This window comes from Agelaius phoeniceus, chromosome 23, assembly GCF_051311805.1.
Source record: "Agelaius phoeniceus isolate bAgePho1 chromosome 23, bAgePho1.hap1, whole genome shotgun sequence".
In the NCBI taxonomy this organism is placed as follows: domain Eukaryota; kingdom Metazoa; phylum Chordata; class Aves; order Passeriformes; family Icteridae; genus Agelaius; species Agelaius phoeniceus.
This window is the reverse complement of record NC_135287.1, coordinates 4,941,894-4,962,871: the sequence shown is the minus strand read 5'-3', so window position 1 is coordinate 4,962,871 and position 20,978 is coordinate 4,941,894. Positions and strand designations below refer to the sequence as shown.

Sequence of the window (20,978 nt, the reverse complement as noted above, 5' to 3'; positions counted from 1 at the left end):
TCTCAGCACTGAAATCTCAGCTCTGAAATCTCAGCACTGAAATCTCAGCACGGAAATCTCAGCTCTGAAATCTCAGCACTGAAATCTCAGCTCTGAAATCTCAGCTCTGAAATCTCAGCTCTGAAATCTCAGCACTGAAATCTCAGCACTGAAATCCCAGCACTGAAGTCTCAGCACTGAAGTCTCCTTTTCCTCCCTCCCACCTCACCTGGGGAATATCTGGAAGTGCAAACAACTTCTGAGCACTTCAGCTGAGTGTAAAGAAATTCTCATCCTAATTTAGACAGAGCTCCAGTTCTCCCTGTGCTCCCTGTCCCATCTTCTGCTGATTTTACGTGGCCAGAGGGTCTAAAGTTGCATGAAGAGAATAAACAGAATTCATTTTAACTCTCAGAATTAACATATAACAGATGCTTTGCCTCAGTTTAAGTTTCTTTGGCACAAGCTGGTTTTGCATTATTTATTACCACCAATAGTTGAGATTTCATAGCAGTAAATTCTCAGATCTTGACATTATTGCTTAAAGGAAAATCAGTGGGAAGAAAGGAAAATCAGATGAGAGTAGAGAATTGTTTGAACAATAGAAGGTGAAATTCTGAGCCTAAGCCAATGGTAGCAGCTTTTAAATATTATTAAAATGTTTTATGTGTTCTCCAAACAAAATGCAGCTTTTAAATATTATAAGAATTTTTTATGTGTTCTCCAAATAAAATACAGTTTTAAAATAGTAATAGAATGTTTTATGTGTTCTCCAAACGAGGTGCAGCTTTTAAATATCATTAGAATGTTTTATGTGTTCTCCAAATAAAATGCAGTTTTTAAATATTATTAGAATGCATTTTATGTGTTCTCCAAACAAAATGCAGCTTTTAAATACTATTAGAATGTTTTGTGTTCTCCAAAAGAAATGCAGTTTTTAAGTATTATTAAAATGCATTTTGTGTTCTCCAAACAAAATGCAGCTTTTAAATAATATTAGAATGTTTTATGTGTTCTCCAAAAGAAATGCAGCTTTTAAGTGTTATTAAAATGCATTTTATGTGTTCTCCAAACAAAATACAGCTTTTAAATAATATTAGAATCTTTTATGCGTTCTCCAAAAGAAACACAGTTTTTAAATACTATTAGAATCTTTTATGTGTTCTCCAAAAGAAATGCAGTTTTTAAGTATTATTAAAATATTCTCTGTGTTCTCCAAACAAAATGCAACTTTTAAATATTAGAATGTTCTCTGTGTTCTCCAAAAGAAATGCAGTTTTTAAGTGTTACTAAACTGTTCTCTGTGTTCCCCAAATGCAGGGCTGCTGTGAACCATCGGTGCAAAGCAGGGCATGAACCCTTCAGCCATGAAATTCATTTCAGTCTCCTCCCCACACACCCTCCCCTCCACCAACATCCACGTCCCTCCAAAAACCCTCGTGCCCCCCGTTTTCCAAGCTGCCAGCTGGGACAGGGAGAGGAGCTCAGCCTCCAGTGCTGAGGATTCCCAGGATTCTGGCTCCGAGAGCCTGGAGAAGCAGAGGCAGCACCTGCAAACTCAGGAGCTGGTAGGGCAGGAGGTTGGTGACATCCTGGAGGGTGACAGCCTGGATGGGGACAGCTTGGAGGGGATGAGTTCTGAAGAGGAAGGAGCTGAGTACAGCACAAAGAAGGAAAGGAAACCAAAGATTTGTGGCAGTGGAAGGTAAGGCAAAAACTCGAGTGGAGTGGAATAATTCTGACACTTTTAACCTGATGTTCCTCAAGGCCACGTTTAGACATCCTTCAGAAAGTATTAACTGGGTACATAAAATAAAATTGAATATCCTGTCATATGCATGGGAGGTTTAACCCTGGATAAATAATTGGGAATAATTCTTGAGTTTAAAGGGATTACATTAAACCCCAAGTAATAGCAACGTGCAGTTTCAATTTAATAGTCTACTTAAAATAAAATGACAAACAAATGAAGGCTAAATGATTAATAGCATGCTTTTATTCACCTCCTCAACAAGCAAAATGGCCAGTTATTGAATATTTTATTGTGAGTGCAAATGATGTTAATTGTACTAGAAACATGCTCTAATTTTTAGTAATTTTTTTGGACTGAATACTGTGCTGAATGTGAGGCTCTTCATTAAATGGAAATTTGATTTTATTTTGTTTGAACTCAGCCCAGTGAGTACTCCAGTGCAGCCCATTAAGCAGAGCAAATATCACAGCACATCCATATGAAACCCCCTCTCTACATCCATTACCAACCTCGGAATCTGAAGAGGAAATGCTGCAGCTGCTCTCTGCTCCCCACACTTTTGTTGAGGAGCACTGAGTCCATGCAGCCTCCCCCTGGAGCTGGGGGCAGCAATAAAAGGTGCCCTTTTTGTCTGGGGATGATTGGGGATGAAGGAGCTCTTCACACTCATCCTCTCCCCGTGCAGTGACCCGGGCTGAGCCCCGCTGCTGGGTTCTGAGCACACATTTCAGCACAAAGGGGCTCCCCAGCCTCATCCTCTGCCATTTCAATCACTGCAATCAGCTCAAATATTTCTGTACTCGCTGCAGAGCAGCCTCACCTCGTGCTGTTTACCTGCAGCCCCTTGGCCAGCTGGCAATAATGATACTGTCCCAGGTGGGAATCAGCTCCAAGAGACCATGGCAGCCATGCTCACCTGGAAAGCAAGGAAAACCTGATTATTTTCTTATTTGGAGCCACTTGAAATATAGGCAGAGGCATGTTGCTCGTTGAGAAAGGATGAATAAATGATTTAATTTTTTTTTTAATATCATTAGGTTGGGGAATCCAGCAGATTTGTGTAACAGGAGCTGAAGAACCAACCAGGTTTCAGTGGCTGTAAATGTCCCCAGGCAGAGTCACCCAGAAACCAGGGCTGTACTGCAGGTCCAGGGAAGAAAAAACTGTGTAAAAATAAATAGAAATATAGGCAGAGGCATGTAGCTTGTTAAAAAAGGATGAATAAATTAATTATTATCTTTTTAATATCATTAACAAGGCCACAGATTGAGGAATCCAGCAGATTTCTTGAATAGGAACCAACCAGGTTTCAGTGGCATCCCCAGGGCTGCACTGCAGGTCCAGGGAAGAAAAAATGGTGTAAAAATAAATAGAAATATAGGCAGAGGCATGAAGCTCGTTGAGAAAGGATGAATAAATTATTTAATTTTTTTTTTAATATCATTAGGTTGGGGAATCCAGCAGATTTCTGTAACAGGAGCTGAAGAATCAACCAGGTTTCAGTGGCTGTAAATGTCCCCAGGCAGAGTCACCCAGAAACCAGGGCTGAACTGCAGGTCTAGGGAAGAAAAAACTGTGTAAAAATAAATAGAAATATAGGCAGAGGCATGTAGCTCGTTGAGAAAGGATGAATAAATTATTTAATTTTTTTTTTAATATCATTAGGTTGGGGAATCCAGCAGATTTCTGTAACAGGAGCTGAAGAATCAGCCAGTGGCTGTAAATGTCCCCTGGGCTGTACTGCAGGTCCAGGGAAGAAAAAATGGTGTAAAAATAAATAGAAATATAGGCAGAGGCATGAAGCTCGTTGAGAAAGGATGAATAAATTATTTATTTTTTTTTAATATCATTAACAAGGCCACAGGTTGGAGAATCCAGCAGATTTCTGTAACAGGAGCTGAAGAACCAACCAGGTTTCAGTGGCTGTAAATGTCCCCAGGGCTGTACTGCAGGTCCAGGGAAGAAAAAATGGTGTAAAAATAAATAGAAATATAGGCAGAGGCATGTAGCTCGTTGAGAAAGGATGAATAAATGATTTATTTTTTTTAATATCATTAACAAGGCCACAGGTTGGAGAATCCAGCAGATTTCTTTAATAGGAACCAACCAGGTTTCAGTGCCTGTAAATGTCCCCAGGGCTGCACTGCAGGTCCAGGGAAGAAAAAACTGTGTAAAAATAAATAGAAATATAGGCAGAGGCATGAAGCTCTTTAAAAAAGGATTATTTATTATTTATTATTTTTTTAATATCATTATCAAGGCCACAGGTTGAGGAATCCAGCAGATTTCTGTAACAGGAACCAACCAGGTTTCAGTGGCATCCCCAGGGCTGCACTGCAGGTCCAGGGAAGAAAAAATGGTGTTCAAAGTTTTGTTTCTCCCCCATTCCTTCCACCTGCACAGCTCCTGGAAGCCTCTTTGGATGGATTTGACTCCTGCAGTTGCTTTTCCTCCCATTGGATCAGATCTTAAACAGAAATTGGATCAATTGGGGATTTTTTAAGGCAGAGCATCTGGCTTTGCTTTATGACAAATGTAACTCAGGGCAATAATTTGGCCACTTATTAAAAAATTGCCAAACAGACAGAGTTTCCATTTATGTTTTTCTACTCTAATCACTGCCTGTTTTTTGCTAAAAAGTGATTTAAAATCTTTTCTAGAAGGAGTTTTTTAATCAAAGCATCAGGATGTTGCACAGGAATGAGGAGAGAAAATAAGAACACAGAGCTGGAGGCTGTTCTTGTTTGGACAGTCTCAAAAGGACACTTGAAAACTGATTTTACCAGGAATTTCACTTTTATTTCACTCAGCAGAGCCTTTGAAGAAGGAACAACACAAATTGCCTTTTGTAGACTTGTGTAATTTTTAAGGAGACAACAGAACAATGCAATTTATCATTTCACCTTTCAGCTGATTCTACAAGGATTTAAAAATTTCTGTGCAAAATTTAGGATAATGATTGTATTCCACTGTGATCTGAGTGTTAGACCCATTTATCATTCACTGATGGTGGAAATTAAAAAGGAAGAGGAAGTCCTGCCTAGGTTTCCTACCAAAAAATCTTTGATAAAACCCTTCTGATGCTGATTCCATACTGAATCCACTGAAACAATTCATTTGGCCACAGCAGGACATCTGTTTGCACACTGAAATAATACAGAATTTGTACCATTTATGCAGAAATAATCTGATTTTTCTTTCTTTTTGTTTTTTTAATTAGGAAGAAACTGCCTGTGGACAAATATTCCAGCCTGAGGTACAATCCTCATTGGAAGAATGCAACAAAGGGAGATTTTTTTGAGGCAGAGGAGTCACCCCGAGTTTTTGGAGGAAGCAGTGGGGACTTTTCAGTGGATTCATTTTATCTCCATCCTGATGGCTCCCCAGAGGATAACCAGGATTCACTCCCAGAGTTTGAGCCAGAATTATTCAGCTTCCATGGAGCAAATGTGGCCAGCAGCAAACCTGATGGGCCACAAGCCAAAAGGGAGGAACCTGCAGATGGATTCCATCCCAAAAATAATCCTGGCCACGCTTTTCCTGCTCAGAACCAACAGGATCCACCCCAAAGAGCAAAAAAGGACTTTGTGAAAAAAAATAAACGGACTTTGGGCTTACAGTCAGAGAGGATTAATTCCTATCTTGAGCTGCACAATAAAAAGCAGCAAGTTCTCCAAGGGCAGGTGGGTGAATGCATAAATTCCCTAATTTCTATGGATTAGGTCTGTCTGGTGTTGAACTCTCAGCTTTGCAGAGGGGAGAAGCAGATTTGAAATCCATGATGCCAGGGAGTGACAGCTTTGGATTTCCAGGGAGAATCTTGCTCAGCCTTTGTGGGATAATCACAAATCCCCAGCTGCTCCCAAGCCCAGGGCTGGCTTTTGATGGATGCATTTCATCTGAAAACTTCTAAATGTGTAAAATTTAAAATTCTAAAATTATTAATTATTACAATTATTAAAATTATAATTATTAAAATCTTGTTCAGCCCTTGTGGGATAATCACAGATCCCCAGCTGCTCCCAAGCCCAGGGCTGGCTTTTTATAGATGCATTTCATCTGAAAAGTTCTAAATGTATAAATTCTAAATGTGTAAAATTTAAAATTCTAAAATTATTAATTATTAAAATTATTAAGTATTAAAATTTATTAAAATTATTAAAATTATAATTATTAAAATCTTGTTCAGCCCTTGTGGGATAATCACAAATCCCCAGCTGCTCCCAAGCCCGGGGCTGGCTTTTTATAGATACATTTCATCTGAAAAGTTCTAAATGTATAAATTCTAAATGTGTAAAATTTAAAATTCTAAAATTATTAATCATTAAAATTATTAAGTGTTAAAATTTATTAAAATTATTAAAATTATAATTATTAAAATCTTGTTCAGCCCTTGTGAGATAATCACAAATCCCCAGCTGCTCCCAAGCCCGGGGCTGGCTTTTTATGGATGCATTTCATCTGAAAAATTCTAAATGTATACATTCTAAATGTGTAAAATTTAAAATTCTAAAATTATGAATAATTAAAATTATTAAGTGTTAACATTTATTAAAATTATTAAAATTATAATTATTAAAATCTTGTGGGATAATCACAGATCCCCAGCTGCTCCCAAGCCCAGGGCTGGCCACGTCCCAGCTGCCTGGTCCTGGCCAGGGAAGATCTCACACTGATTTTTAATCTTGATTCTAAGGAAATTCTGTGCTCTGCACTGCCCCTTATCAGTGGCTGCCTCTCGTTTATTCTGCTTGGCCAACATGAGTTTGATAATGAGTTTGATAATGAGTTTGATAATGAGATTGATAATGAGTTTGATAACGTTCCCATGTTAATGTTAGCATTAGCAACATAACTTTGATGGTGATTCTCTCTGCTGTGCCTTATTCCAGATTCATTTTATAAATTTAGAATTTGTACACTTAGAATTTTTCAGATGAAATATATCCATAAAAGCACTGAATTTGGATGTTTAAAGCTGGCATCTTGTGGCTTTTAAAGTAATTATTACTGACAAGAAGTTCTGACTATGCCCATTCTGGAAGTTTTGACTGATGCCCATTCTGGAAGTTTTAGAATTTTAAATTTTATAAATTTAGAATTTATACATTTAGAATTTTTCAGATGAAATGTATCCATAAAAGCACTGAATTTGGATGTTTAAAGCTATCATCTTGTGACTTTTAAAGTAATTATTACTGACAAGAAGTTCTGACTTCACATATTCTGGAAGTTCTGACTTTGCACAGTCTGGAAGTCCTGACTTCCTTTTTTAGAGCATTTAATAATTTAATTTATAATTTTAGAATAATAAATTTTACACATTTAGAATTTATACATTTAGAATTTTTCAGATGAAATGTATCCATAAAAGCACTGAATTTGGATGTTTGAAGCTGTCATCTTGTGGCTTTTAAAGTAATTATTAGTGACAAGAAGTTCTGACTTTACATAGTCTGGAAGTTCTAACTTCCTTTTTTAAAGCATTTAATATTTTAATTTATAATTTTAGAATTATAAATTTTATAAATTTAGAATTTATACATTTATATAAATTTATAAATATTATATATAAATACATTTATAAAAGCCCTGAATTTGGACGTTTGAAGCTGTCATCTTGTGGCTTTTAAAGTAATTATTAGCGACAAGAAGTTCTGACTATGCCCATTCTGGAAGTTTTAGAATTTTAAATTTTATAAATTTAGAATTTATACATCTAGAGTTTTTCAGATGAAATGTATCCATAAAAGCACTGAATTTGGATGTTTAAAGCTGTCATCTTGTGACTTTTAAAGTAATTATTACTGACAAATTCTGAGTTTACACAGTCTGGAAGTTCTGACTTTGCACAGTCTGGAAGTTCTGACTTCCTTTTTTAGAGAATTTAATAATTGAATTTAGAATTTTAGAATTATAAATTTTATACATTTAGAATTTTTGAGATGAAATATATCCACAAAAGCACTGAATTTGGATGTTTAAAGCTGGCATCTTGTGACTTTTAAAGTAATTATTACTGACAAGAAGTTCTGACTTTACATATTCTGGAAGTTCTGACTTCCTTTTTTAGAGGATTTAATAATTGAATTTAGAATTATAAATTTTATAAATTTAGAATTTATACATTTATATAAATTTATAAATATTATATATAAATACATTTATAAAAGCCCTGAATTTGGATGTTTGAAGCTGTCATCTTGTGGCTTTTAAAGTAATTATTAGCGACAAGAAGTTCTGACTTTGCACAGTCTGGAAGGTCTGACTTCCTTTTTTAAAGCATTTAATAATTGAATTTATAATTTTAGAATTATAAATTTTATACATTTAGAATTTTTCAGATGAAATGTATCCACAAAAGCACTGAATTTGGATGTTTAAAGCTATCATCTTGTGACTTTTAAAGTAATTATTACTGACAAGAAGTTCTGACTTTACATATTCTGGAAGTTCTGACTTCCTTTTTTAGAGGATTTAATAATTGAATTTAGAATTTTAAATTTTATAAATTTAGAATTTATACATTTATATAAATTTATAAATATTATATATAAATACATTTATAAAAGCCCTGAATTTGGATGTTCGAAGCTGTCATCTTGTGGCTTTTGAAGTAATTATTACTGACAAGAAGTTCTGATTTTACACAGTCAGGAAGTTCTGACCATGCAGATTCTGCAAGTTCTGACTTTGCACAGTCTCAGCCAACTTGTGGCAAGGTTTGAGAGGAAATGTAATTACAGTTCCTAATGAACCATTAGAAACGAGTTCATTGCTTTTCCTTGCTGCTTATTATGCATCATGGGAAGGGGGGGTCACTGAATTGCTCCACACAGAAAATTCTTACCTTGGGGAGCTCCAGGGCCCTTGTGCTCCCAGTGACGGCTCTGCCAGGGCTAATGAAGAGTTGACACAAATCAGAGGGGATTTTCTGACTTCATTCCAGTGGCAGCAATGATGGACAGGGTTGGTTTTTTTCTTTTGTAGAGCTATTAAGAGCACTTGTGTTTTTTCACTTCTAATTTGGATGATGGTAAAAATAATGAGTGTGGATGGATGCTAATTAGAGCGGTGTTGATATGATTATGTTTGCTATTCAGGGAATTCTGGAAATCTTTCCTGGCTAAGTGTTGGAGCCGGGGATCAGGACTTCATTGTGCAGACACTGTTTAAAACTATGGAATAGGCAAAGGAATCAGTTAAAATCAGGGTTATGAGATAAGATTATCTCGCTGGAGCGGCCTTGGGGACAGCAGAGAGGTGGCACAGCAGGCAGAGGGGTGCAGGAAAGTTTCTTCATGGCCTTGAGAAGTTACAGGGAAATTGTGGAATCCCCATCCCTGGAAGTGTTCCAGGACAGGGCTGGGAGCAGCCTGGGCTGGTGGAAGGTGTCCCTGCCCATGGCAGGGGTGGGACAGGGTGGCCTTTGAGGGAGATCCCTTCCCACCCCAGCATTCCATAACTCTGTGGTTCCATGAGCGGCGTCACCACCGCTGGCAGCCACCCCTGGAGCTGCTGCGGGACAGGCAGAAGTTCCTGATTAATTTATTGTTCATTAACAGCTCATTTAGTGATTCCTAAGCAGATAACCATGGCTCAGTCTTGTTGGAAGGGGTGAAAAAGGCCCTGAGGGGACATGGTGGTGGTGCAGGGGCCAACTTTGGTCACCCCACCTGGAAAGCTCCATCCAAAAGTGCAAAACCACCAAGGATCTGTAAAAGCAGATGAGCCACATGTCAGCAATGCAACTGTGCTTCCCTAAACTGATTATTCTGAGCTTTGCAGAGGATTGGAGCTGAATGTATTGATCTGCTCACTGCTGGGCTGTGGCAATGAAATGGTGCTTGCTCTGAGGGCAGGACTTTGTGCACAGCTGAGTTAAAACACTTCCAACCTCATTGTGCAAGATTTACATTTACAGATTTCCCAAAACACACCCCAAACCCCTGCTGATCTGTACATTTCCTAATAATTCATGCACCATTTTCTAGTGCATCAAGTTCTTTGCAGCATTGCCTGATCCCTACAGAACCCCATGATGAGTTTCTCTGATAGAGAAAGGGAGCGAGGCAGGAGGAGAAGCAGTGCCCAGTGCAGCTCAGCTGCGCTCAATCCGAGTTGCTTTCCTACCTCCAAGCCCCTCACTTCAAAGCCAGGAACATAATGTACAATTTTTTAATGGCTCTAGAGCAAGGCACTCAGACTCTCTGTGCACTGAGCCTTCCCTCGGTGTAAACACCTAATCAAGATTGCCTGTGCTTCAACAATAGCAGCCAAATGCAATTCGAGAACCACAAGGCTTTGAAGTCCTCCCTGCAAAGGCTGGTTTGCCAGTCTGGGATAATGACATGCCATGATTGCTGCCTTTGTTGTATCTTTTCAGTGGAGAAGCAATTATGGGCCTCAATTTAACAGAATAGGCATTACACAGCTTATGATTCTCAAAATGCAATTTCATTTGATCATTTTCTCAATTTGATTGGTATTAATAGAATGGTTCACAAAAAAAAAAAAAAAGGGGAAAAAAAAGAAGAAAAAAAAAAAAAGAAAAAAATGCTGGCAGAGGTTGTGTCCTGTTCCTCTTTCAAAGAGATAATGTAGAAGTATGTTTGTGTGTTTTACCTGCCCAGCACTCCATCAATGCACCGAGTCAGTTGGTTCCACCAAAAACACCTTATTCACTGCAAAGCTCTGGCTGTCCACAGCTCAGGAAAAACTCCGTGGTATTTTTTAATTTTCTTGTGAATTTTTCCAGGGATTTACGTTGAATTTGGAGCCATGAGATCACCCATAAATTCAGCAATAAACCCTGCTCACCTTTTCTTTCTGCCCTAATCTCTTATCCCCAAAGTGAGAGGCTCAGCTTCCCATATTTTTTTCCCCACATGAAAAAACTGATTCCTTTGCCTATTCCATATTTTTAAACAGTGTCTGCACAATGAAGTCCTGATCCCTGGCTCCAACACTTAGCCAGGAAAGATTTCCAGAATTCCCTGAATAGCAAACATAATCATATCAACACAGCTCTAATTAGCATCCATCCACACTCGTTATTTTTACCATCATCCAAATTAGAAGTGAAAAAATCATTTTCAGTTGATAATTCATAAATATCTTTTATCTTTTGGTCATAAATATCTTCCCACTGCCCCTTCTCCTGTGGGACCACTCTGGGGTGAAGCAGAGATTCCTGTCACAGTCACGCTTCCACTAAAATACTCAGCAGGATGGTTTGGGACAAAAAAACAGAGACTAAAAATTGGATTTCCTGCAGTTTTATAGATTAAAAAAAGTTTATTTCAAGGAAAAAAACTCAATTATTGCTATATTTACAAGGGGATCACTCATCTTTGTGCAGTGATAACCGCACAAACTCAGAAAAAACTTGCTCCAAACAAATTTGCAGCCGTGGTTATTGGAGCTGTCCTTGTTTGTGAGCTTCTTTTGCCATCTCTGTGCACTCCAGACTTTATCCCTGCAGCTCCCCCTGTGCTTTTCAGCCCCATTATTGTGTTTTTCCAGCTTTTCCTGCGAGCCTCTCTTGCAGAGGCCGGGATGTGTGATTGCCTGGCCAGGGCTGGTTTCTGGCTGCTTTTCTGTTATTAGGTGCATTTCCTCCATGGAAATGGAGCAGCTCAGACGTTTGAGAGTTTCTGTGCTGCACAATTTTCCTTTCTTTTATTCCTCTTAAAAGTAGAAGGAATCATCCCTCCCTTTAATTGGGTTTGGCTTCTTTTTTTTTTTCCTTTAACCATTTCCTTGTCATCCGTTCCACCGTGCCAAAATTTAACATTTTAATTTTAATAGGCCGCAGATCATTCCTCATTATTTCCCCAAGATTTTGAGATCTGTTCCCCCGATTGCTGTGACCATGAACATTCCTGGTTTTTAGGTCACAGATCCTCCACCAGCTGATGAAGAACCACTCCAGAGTGTCCCAGCATTCCAGCCTGGGAAAATGAAACCTGAAGAGAAATGGTACCCAAAAGGACAGCAGCTCAAGGTTCCTTTTTGAGAGAATTTAATAATTAAAATTCAGTAGAATTTACCGTTTTAGAATTTGAAATTTTAAAAATTGAAATGGATCTATAAAATATTTAATATAGAAAGAGTATATATTTATATTTAAATCATATAAATATTATATATGATATATTAATGTTTTAATGTATATAAAAATATTTTATAAGTTGAATTTTTGGGTTGAATCCACCATGAGCAGGGTTAGATCCAAGCATCTCAGAGATATTTTGATGTGAGTGATGGAACTTCCACCTGAATATCTCAAACCCAGCTGCTGGTGACTCGAATTTTGGGTTGATTCCACCATGAGCAGGGTTAGATCCGAGCAGCTCAGAGGGATTTTGGTGAGGGATTTTGGTGAGTGAGTTTTTGGAACTTCCACCTGAATATCTGAAACCCAGCTGTTGGTGACTCGAATTTTGGGTTGGATCCACCATGAGCAGGGTTAGATCCAAGCAGCTCAGAGGGGTTTTGGTCAATGATGGAACTTGCACCTGAATATCTCAAACCCAGCTGTTGGTGACTCGAATTTTGGGTTGAATCCACCGTGAGCAGGGTTAGATCCAAGCAGCACAGAGATATTTTGATGTGAGTGATGAAACTTCCACCTGAATATCTCAAACCCAGCTGTTGGTGATTTGAATTTTGGGTTGGATCCACCATGAGCAGGGTTAGATCCAAGCAGCACAGAGGGATTTTGGTGAGTGATTTTGGTGAGGGATTTTGGTGAGGGATTTTGGTGAGTGAGTTTTTGGAACTTCCACCTGAATATCTCAAACCCAGCTGTTGGTGAATTGAATTTTGGGTTGGATCCACCATGAGCAGGGTTGGATCCAAGCAGCACAGAGGGATTTTGATGTGAGTGATGGAACTTGCACCTGAATATCTCAAACCCAACTATTGGTGATTTAAATTTTGGGTTGGATCCCCCATGAGCAGGGCTCAATCCAAGCAGCTCAGAGGGATTTTGGTGAGGGATTTTGGTGAGGGATTTTGGTGAGTGAGTTTTTGGAACTTCCACCTGAATATCTCAAACCCAGCTGCTGGTGAATTGAATTTTGGGTTGGATCCACCATGACAGGGTTAGATCCAAGAAGCTCAGAGGGATTTTGATGTGAGTGATGGAACTTGCACCTGAATATCTCAAACGCAGCTGTTGGTGACTCGTTTCAGGAGCAGCCCAGGTCCTTGCAGAGACAAAAAGCAGAGCCCAAGCAGCCTCTGAGGGGCAGAACCTTGGCAAGGAGCGATGGCCCAGAGCCCCCAGGAGCAGCAGGAGCAGCGAATGCCCGGGTGCAGAGGCAGCAGCAAACCCCAGGGTTCCAGGCTGCCCCCCCTGCCCTGGGGCAGGAGCCCAGCTCAGCCCCCAACCCAAATTCTGCTCTTGGCCCAGCAGGAAAACCCCAGAGTGGGTTAAATGATATCCCAAATTCAATCCTTACCACGCCTGCCTATTTTCTCCCAATATTTCAGAATTTTTACCCACCAGAGGTTTTAGATCCTGAATGTCCCAGTCAGGAGGACAAGAAATACCAGCAGGACTCTCCAGCTGGAATTCCACAGCAATTCCCAGCCAATGCCGTCCCTGGGCAGGATTTTCCCAGGAAAAACAGCAGCAGTGACCAGGCACATCCAGAATTGGAGAATATTTCATCTGATTTTAATGCAATTTTTCAAGAAAGAGTGAAGGATCAAGCACCTCTTCCAGATTTCAAAAATCACATTCATGAGGATCACAGGTATCAGAATAGTTTGTGGTGAGGATTTAAGTGATAAAATAATATTATCATCACCCTGTGATGCCCAGAGAAGAAACAAAAAAATGCTTTAAACTCCAAAGTATAAAGTTATTTTGCTACAATCCTACCATTATAATTTATTTCTAATTGAAGTTTCATTATAGGTATTGATTTTTAAATCTGGCATTGGAAAAGGACAGTTCAGAGTTTGTAGCAAAATTGGCTTTGCAGGATGGATATTCAGGGGCAGTTCTGTCCCTAAAGGGGGGAGCAGGAAAATCCTCAATTGTGAAGAATTTCACCTGTCTTAAAAAAAAAAATATGAAGGTTTTATTTCACATAAATGAATAATTCTATCAGTACTCAGCAGGCCTGATCCAAAAGCTTTCATTTGCTTTAATCACCTTTGCATCAGGCTGAAATTTCCCCATTTGTGGGGTTTTTTTCCATTTATTTTCCATAAGCTTGGGTGCAAGCCAAGTCATTTATTATGAAATCCTCACCTTCCCATCTCCCTGCTCCCTTATTCCATGTTCAGGTTGTTTGCTGTGTGTAAATTCAGATTTTTACTCTTCCCCCCTCATTTTTTAAGGCCTTTTCCATGTTTTGCTCACAGCTCACCAACACCTGCTTGTAGAATCTCCCATCTCATAGAGAAGAAGGAAAAGCCAAGAATTTCTGATTTTGAAGATGATTTTGCTGGCACCTGGCTGTGGGGTTTGTTCCCACCTGCCCTGCCCCAGGGAGACTCAGGAAAAGCTGAAGGAAATCCAAGGAAAATGAGAAGAAGCAGCTCAGAGGGGTCTCTGCTGCAGAGGGAAAAACAAAACCAGCCCAAAGCCAGCAAGAAGGTGAGAAAATAGATGTGGGTTGAGTGGTTTAACATTTCTATTCCCCCTCCAACATTTCTTCTTAATAATCCAAAGTTTAAAAACAAAAAAAGAATACAAATAGGGACTGAGAAATGTTGTAAGAGCACGTGGACACACAGCAGAGCATTAAAAATCGTGGAACAAAGGTAGAAACAGACACTGAAATCATTTTAGAGCAGAGGGATCCACCTGGTTCTGAGAGTTCAGTGAAATCATTTTAGTTCATTTGGTTCACTGGAATAATTTCAGTTCATTTGGTTCAGTGAAGTCATTTTAGAGCAGAGGGATCCACCTGGTTCTGAGAGTTCACTGAAATCATTTTTGTTCATTTGGTTCAGTGAAATCATTTCTGTTCATTTGGTTCACTGGAATCATTTTAGAGCAGAGGGATCCACCTGGTTCCAAGAGTTCACTGGAATCATTTTCGTTCATTTGGTTCAGTGAAATCATTTTTGTTCATTTGGTTCAGTGAAGTCATTTCTGTTCATTTGGTTCACTGGAATCATTTTTGTTCATTTGGTTCACTGGAATCATTTCAGTTCATTTGGTTCAGTGAAATCATTTTAGTTCATTTGGTTCAGTAAAATCATTTTAGAGCAGAGGGATCCACCTGGTTCTGAGAGTTCAGTGAAATCATTTCAGTTCATTTGGTTCACTGGAATCATTTTAGAGCAGAGGGATCCACCTGGTTCCAAGAGTTCACTGGAATCATTTTCGTTCATTTGGTTCACTGGGATCATTTTGGAGCAAAGGGATCAGTCTGGTTCCGAGAGTTCAGTGAAATCATTTTCGTTCATTTGGTTCAGTGAAATCATTTTGGAGCAAAGGGATCAGTCTGGTGTAGCTGCAGGGACACACAGAGCAGGGTTTGTCCTGTCCTTTACCCACAGATAAAATGATTTTGATTCACCAGGGTCAGGCTGTTTGTCAGGAGCAGCAGGCAGCCTCAGATCTGAGCCATCCATTACCCTGCTCATGCTCCTTTCTTGCCCAGCTCAAATCTCCTGCTTTCCAAGGCATTCCAAGCCCAGATCTGCAGGATTTGCAAAGCTGACAGCACAAACCTCATCCCAAAGCTCCTGATGGTCCTTATTAAAATTTGGATTTCTGTCTCCTCTGCAGGCCCACTTGTGCTGGTGTCAGCACTTAGCACAGCAGAAAGCTGCCCGTGACAAATTCAACATTTGAGGAGTTTGCTCCAGGTCTCAGGGCAGACAAACTAAGCTGGAATAATGACTCCATGCACTTTGGGCATTGCTGCCTGAGTGCCTCTAAGAAGAATTAGGATTATGGTGGGGACTGCAGGGCAGGGCTCCTTCTCTTTCTTTTGTTTCTTGTCCTGTGCTTGCAGCAGTTTTCTCACGCTCCACATGTGAGGAATGCACAGAGAGCCAGACTGGTTGTGCTCCCAGCAAAATCCAGCTTTTCCTCATAAACAAATGCACTCAGTGCAGCAAGTGGGGAACTCCCCTGATTTTGTGGGACACAGAGAAATTAACTCCTCACTGTACCTCAAATTAAAAATTATCCTCACTGTACCTCAAATTAAAAATTAGTGAGTTATGGCATGGGAGAGCAGGGATAGCTGACAAAAAGAAACCTCAAATAGCAAATTTAGTGCATAAAATGAATTTCTCTGCAGCTGAGTTTAACTTGAACTGTGTTTTGTAGAAATGCCCATTTTATGTGCATGTAGAAATTGGTGTTCCTGCCTTACTGTGTGGTTGAAGTTACCACAGAGCTGATCATAATGAGCTTCACTCACAAGTTTTTAAACATAATTCCCTTCTAAAAATGTGGTCTTAAAAGAGAATAAAAATATTATGGGGGCATTGGAGTCCTTGTGTGATGTCCTGAAGTGCTGGATGGCATCACCCACCACTCCTGCCCTTGTAAAGCCTTTGCTGTGCAGCAAACATGGATTTTTCTTGTGTCTGTGGGCAGCTTTCCAGTGCAGCTTTCAGAACAAGGAAAGGTTGTTCTCACTAACATCATTTGCCTGATTTTTGCCACCAAAGTCAGGTAATTTCATCTGCTTCTCTCACAAAAAAATTTCTTTGGAGTCTCATTCTAACCACAGTCAGATGAGCGGCTTTGAGCTGTTTCACAGTAAAGCTCACAAAAGGTCATTTTTGATTGAGAAAATATCACTTTGTGATTGGGATAATTGGCAATTTCCCACCTGGATCCAAAGGAAATTCTGTGTCATTTCACTTTTCCCATTAAGTCCTGTTGGTCACTTATTTAAAATGAGACATGCCAGGGCTGCAGCTGAGATTGCAAATAAAATCCTGATGTTTCCACTATAAAACCTTCTTCAATTATTCCCTCTGTGAAATCATATCAAGGAAAATCTGTTTGCTGTTTGGTTTTCAGCTGGGGAGCTCCAAATTCTACTTCAATCTGAGTATGAAGCTTGGAGGCCTTGGACCTGACTATGAAACAATCAAAGAGAAAGTGAGTAAACCAAAAGTGGATTTAGGCAGGGGAGAGTGGCAGAGAAACCATAATTTATGATTATCTGGGACTTTAAATCCTTGCTTGAGAGAGATATCCTTGGAGAAAGTGAGTAAACCAAAAGTGGATTTAGGCAGGGGAGAGTGGCAGAGAAACCATAATTTATGATTATCTGGGACTTTATATCCTTGGCTAGCTGGAGATCCTACAGGAAAATTCAAATAAAAGCAAAGACAGCTGTCCTGGGGATAATTTTTACCCTCTCATTTTTAAAATCCAGAAATGGGAATTAATCAGGGCTAATTGGACATCAGGAAATTACCCACTCAAGTGGCTGAGTTGTCATTCCCAGTGTAAAGATGCACCAAATGTTCCAAGTGGAAATCAAAGTTGTACAAACACGAGAAAATACCTGGCTGCATTCTGGTGAAACGGGGACAGATTGTTCAGGACAGAATAAAGATGGAGCTGTCACATTTCTGTGCTGAGCTCCAGCCTCCATTCAGTCCAGGGGAAAAAGCTCTTAAAAGGGAAAAGCCACTAAAAGAAGCTGTGCCATTTATCAGGGCTTCCTGTTGTGTGCTGAGGAGGGATCAATGGCAGAGGCAGGCTGGACAGCAGCAGAGCTGGAAATGGAATAGTGGTGGGAAAAGGAATATTGGTGGGAAATGGAATATTGGTGGGAAATGGAATATTGGTGGGAAAAGGAATATTGGTGGGAAATGGAATATTGGTGGGAAAAGGAATATTGGTGGGAAATGGAATATTGGTGGGAAAAGGAATATTGGTGGGAAATGGAATATTGGTGGGAAAAGGAATATTGGTGGGAAATGGAATATTGGTGGGAAAAGGAATATTGGTGGGAAATGGAATATTGGTGGGAAAAGGAATATTGGTGGGAAATGGAATATTGGTGGGAAAAGGAATATTGGTGGGAAATGGAATATTGGTGGGAAAAGGAATATTGGTGGGAAATGGAATATTGGTGGGAAAAGGAATATTGGTGGGAAATGGAATATTGGTGGGAAAAGGAATATTGGTGGGAAAAGGAATATTGGTGGGAAATGGAATATTGGTGGGAAAAGGAATATTGGTGGGAAATGGAATATTGGTGGGAAATGGAATAGTGGTGGGAAATGGAATATTGGTGGGAAATGGAATATTGGTGGGAAATGGAATAGTGGTGGGAAAAGGCTTGCACTGGTGTGTCCCCCCCAAACCACTGAATTCCAGGCCCCTTTTCTGCTTTGCTCAGAAAGAAAAGCTGAAGCTGCAGAAGGAATATTCCAGGCAAATCAAGGAATATAACATGAAGAATCTGACTGTGGTTCAGAGGCTGCCTGCAAAGGCCCAGGTGTCCTCAGTGTCCCGGCAGAAGGTGAGGGCTGAGCCCTTCCCTGGGTGCTCCTGAGGGGGACAGGGAGCGCTGCAGGCCCCAGCACAAAGCTGGGACCCCAATCATATCAGAGTTCCTCCTTTCCTTGCGTTTGTTCCCAAAAATAAACCACCAAGAGACACAACTTTATTGGCTGGGTGGCAAAATGGGTTTGGATTCTTTTAGGAGCCTTCAACAGGAACGTGAGATTACGCACGGGAGACGTGAGGTGTTCCCAAATCCCTGCAACACACAGGCACCAAAACCCACCCAGGTTAAACCAGGGCTCTGCCAGCTCCAGCATTTCTGTAAAACTCTTTCCATTCCCTCTCCAGTTCCACGTTCCAGGCATCATTTTGCTTTTTAATTTGGTTATTTAAGTGCATTGTCCAGGAGAACCTGAGCTTGTCCTGATAACCTGCAACACTTCCTGCCTGAGAGCAAGAGCTTAATGAGACTGGAAAAAAAATGTTTATAAATTTAATGAATTCGTGTTGCTCTTTCTTTTTTCAAATAAAAACACTTCCTCAGTGTCTAAGGTGGCTTCCAGTGGTGCCAGGAAGCAAATCTTGGGCTGGGTTGTGTTGCAGTCACCGCTGAAGAACCTGGGATTGAATTCTGTCAGAAACAAGCTCAGGAATTCAGAGATATCTTACTCAACCCACCTAAATATTCTTGTGGAAATCTCAGCCAGGGTTTCCCTTGCTCAGTCCCCCCAGTTTTTGCTGTTTTTTAGGCTCTGGAATATGCCAAGAAGATTCCAAGACCGAAGACGTTCATAGCAAAGCAATGGGAGCAGGAGGTGAAGAAGGCTCTGCCCCAGGCCCCAGCTGGACCCAGGTTACCCAAAATCCCATCCCTGGAATCCCTGTGGAGCAGGCACGAGAAGGAGAAGGAAGCTGTGGCTGCTTTTGAAGCCCTTCACATCTTGTAGGTACTTGGGGGAGCTCAGGGATCGAGGCAAAAATGCCTGAATTGTTTTTATTTTCAGCTGGGACCATCACATTTTCATTTCCCGGTCTGCTGAAATTTAAACTGGTTTAAGTTTAATTATTTTTAAATGTTAGAGTTGGTTTTAATTGTTCAACTTGTACCTATTTTGTTAATAAATTGACCTTTTGCATTTTTAGCATTTTAAATATAGTGCTCCTATAGTTCTTTTATTAGAAAATGTTTTGTTAGAAATTTAGTCCTCTGTTCTTTTTCTTTGAAATAAAGGATCTGAAAATTGCATCTTTTACACCAATAATCTCTTGCCTTGTCACAGCTGGATCATTTTTGAACATATAAACAGACATATCTACAAAACATTAAAAATAAACTTCTGTTTCATCTGATGATATTAACACCAGCAATATTTCTCTTTCTGAAATGCAGAAGAGACTTTTGGCCAGAAATAAAAGCAAAAATAATCCATTGCTGCTAAAAAGAGAACAAAAATATGCTCCAAACACATCAGTTGGTAACGATGCAATGCTAATTATTTAATTGTTACTCTGTTATCTCTTAGTGAAGAGTTTCCACAAAAAAAAATAAAAATTCTGAAGCTTCATTTGGGACAAGAAAATTCCAAACAAGTCCTGGCTGAGCATGCAGACAATCTGGGATTAGCCAGGAGCAGTTGGAGAATATATTGGGTAACTGAAGATAATTGAGAGCTGCATGTTTGAGAGGAAACAGCTTTTAACAGATTAAGGCTGTAAAAATAACAACAAACAGATGGCTTTCTTTGGGTGCTTCCATTTCTTTAACTTAGCAAATGATGAATTAAGTCACCATATGAAATGTGATTAGAGCACACAGCCAGGGAATTTGGGCTAAAACCTCCTGAAAAGAGGCTGGAGAAAGGAATAAAAAACCCAACCACCTTGTGATGATGTGGAATTGCTTTATCCCATTTATTTTGTCTTTTTTTCAATGGGGGCTCACAATTTAATGTGGGGAAAAGTGGTTCCAATTCTGCCCTTCCTCATGGCCTTGTTGAAACCCTCCTGAGGGGCAGGAACCTGCAGGATCAGCCCCTTGGACTCACAGCTGGAAGTTCAGGACATTTTGGGAATATTGAGGCAATCCCAACCATTTTGTGATGGTGTGGAATTGCTTTATCCCAGTTATTGGGTGTCTGTTTTATGGGAGGCTCCCAATTTAATATGAGGAAAAGTCCCCTCCTGATGAGCAGGAAGCTGCTGGATCAGCCCCTTGGACTCACAGCTGGAAGTTCAGGACATTTTGGGGAATATTGAGACAAACCCCAACCATTTTGTGATGGTGTGGAATTGCTTTATCCCAGTTATTTGGTCTCTTTTTAGTGGGGAGCTCCCAATTTAATTTTGGGAAGGTGATCCTGATTCTGCCCTTCCTCATGGAAGAGGGACCTGGCCTTGCTTCAAACCCTCCTGAGGGGCAGGAGCCTCCCCTCCACTGCTGAATTGGACTCACAGCTGGAATTTCAGGACATTTTGGGAATATTGAACAAACCCCAACCACCTTGTGATGGTGTGGAATTGCTTTATCCCAGTTATTGTGTGTCTGTTTTATGGGAGGCTCCCAATTTAATATGAGGAAAAGTCCTCATTTTGCTTTATCCCAATTTGCCCTTCCTCATGGCCTTGTTGAAACCCTCCTGAGGGGCAGGAACCTGCAGGATCAGTCCCTTGGACTCACAGCTGGAATTTCAGGACATTTTGGGAATATTGAACAAACCCCAACCACCTTGTGATGATGTGGAATTGCTTTATCCCAGTTATTCAGTGTCTGTTTTATGGGGGGCTCCCAAT

At 40.0% G+C, this 20,978-nt stretch overlaps 1 protein-coding gene across 5 annotated transcripts; it reads left to right on the top strand.

Annotated features, from left to right (window-relative positions):
- Window positions 1–65: 65 nt before the first annotated feature.
- Window positions 66–19,450, top strand: JHY (junctional cadherin complex regulator). Of its 5 annotated transcripts, none has more exons than XM_077190036.1 (9): window positions 66–257; window positions 1,300–1,684; window positions 4,953–5,415; window positions 11,628–11,738; window positions 13,232–13,497; window positions 14,114–14,348; window positions 16,746–16,826; window positions 18,082–18,204; window positions 18,938–19,450. In XM_077190036.1, the coding sequence occupies exons 2-9, from the start codon at window positions 1,332–1,334 to the stop codon at window positions 19,133–19,135; spliced, it is 1,830 nt and encodes a 609-aa protein (XP_077046151.1). In that variant the 5' UTR covers window positions 66–257; window positions 1,300–1,331; the 3' UTR covers window positions 19,136–19,450. The 5 variants fall into 5 exon arrangements, with proteins under 5 accessions (XP_077046151.1, XP_077046147.1, XP_077046148.1 ...); XM_077190032.1 differs by having other exon boundaries at window positions 12,932–13,497; XM_077190033.1 differs by having other exon boundaries at window positions 66–587; window positions 12,932–13,497.
- The last annotated feature ends 1,528 nt before the right edge of the window (window positions 19,451–20,978 follow it).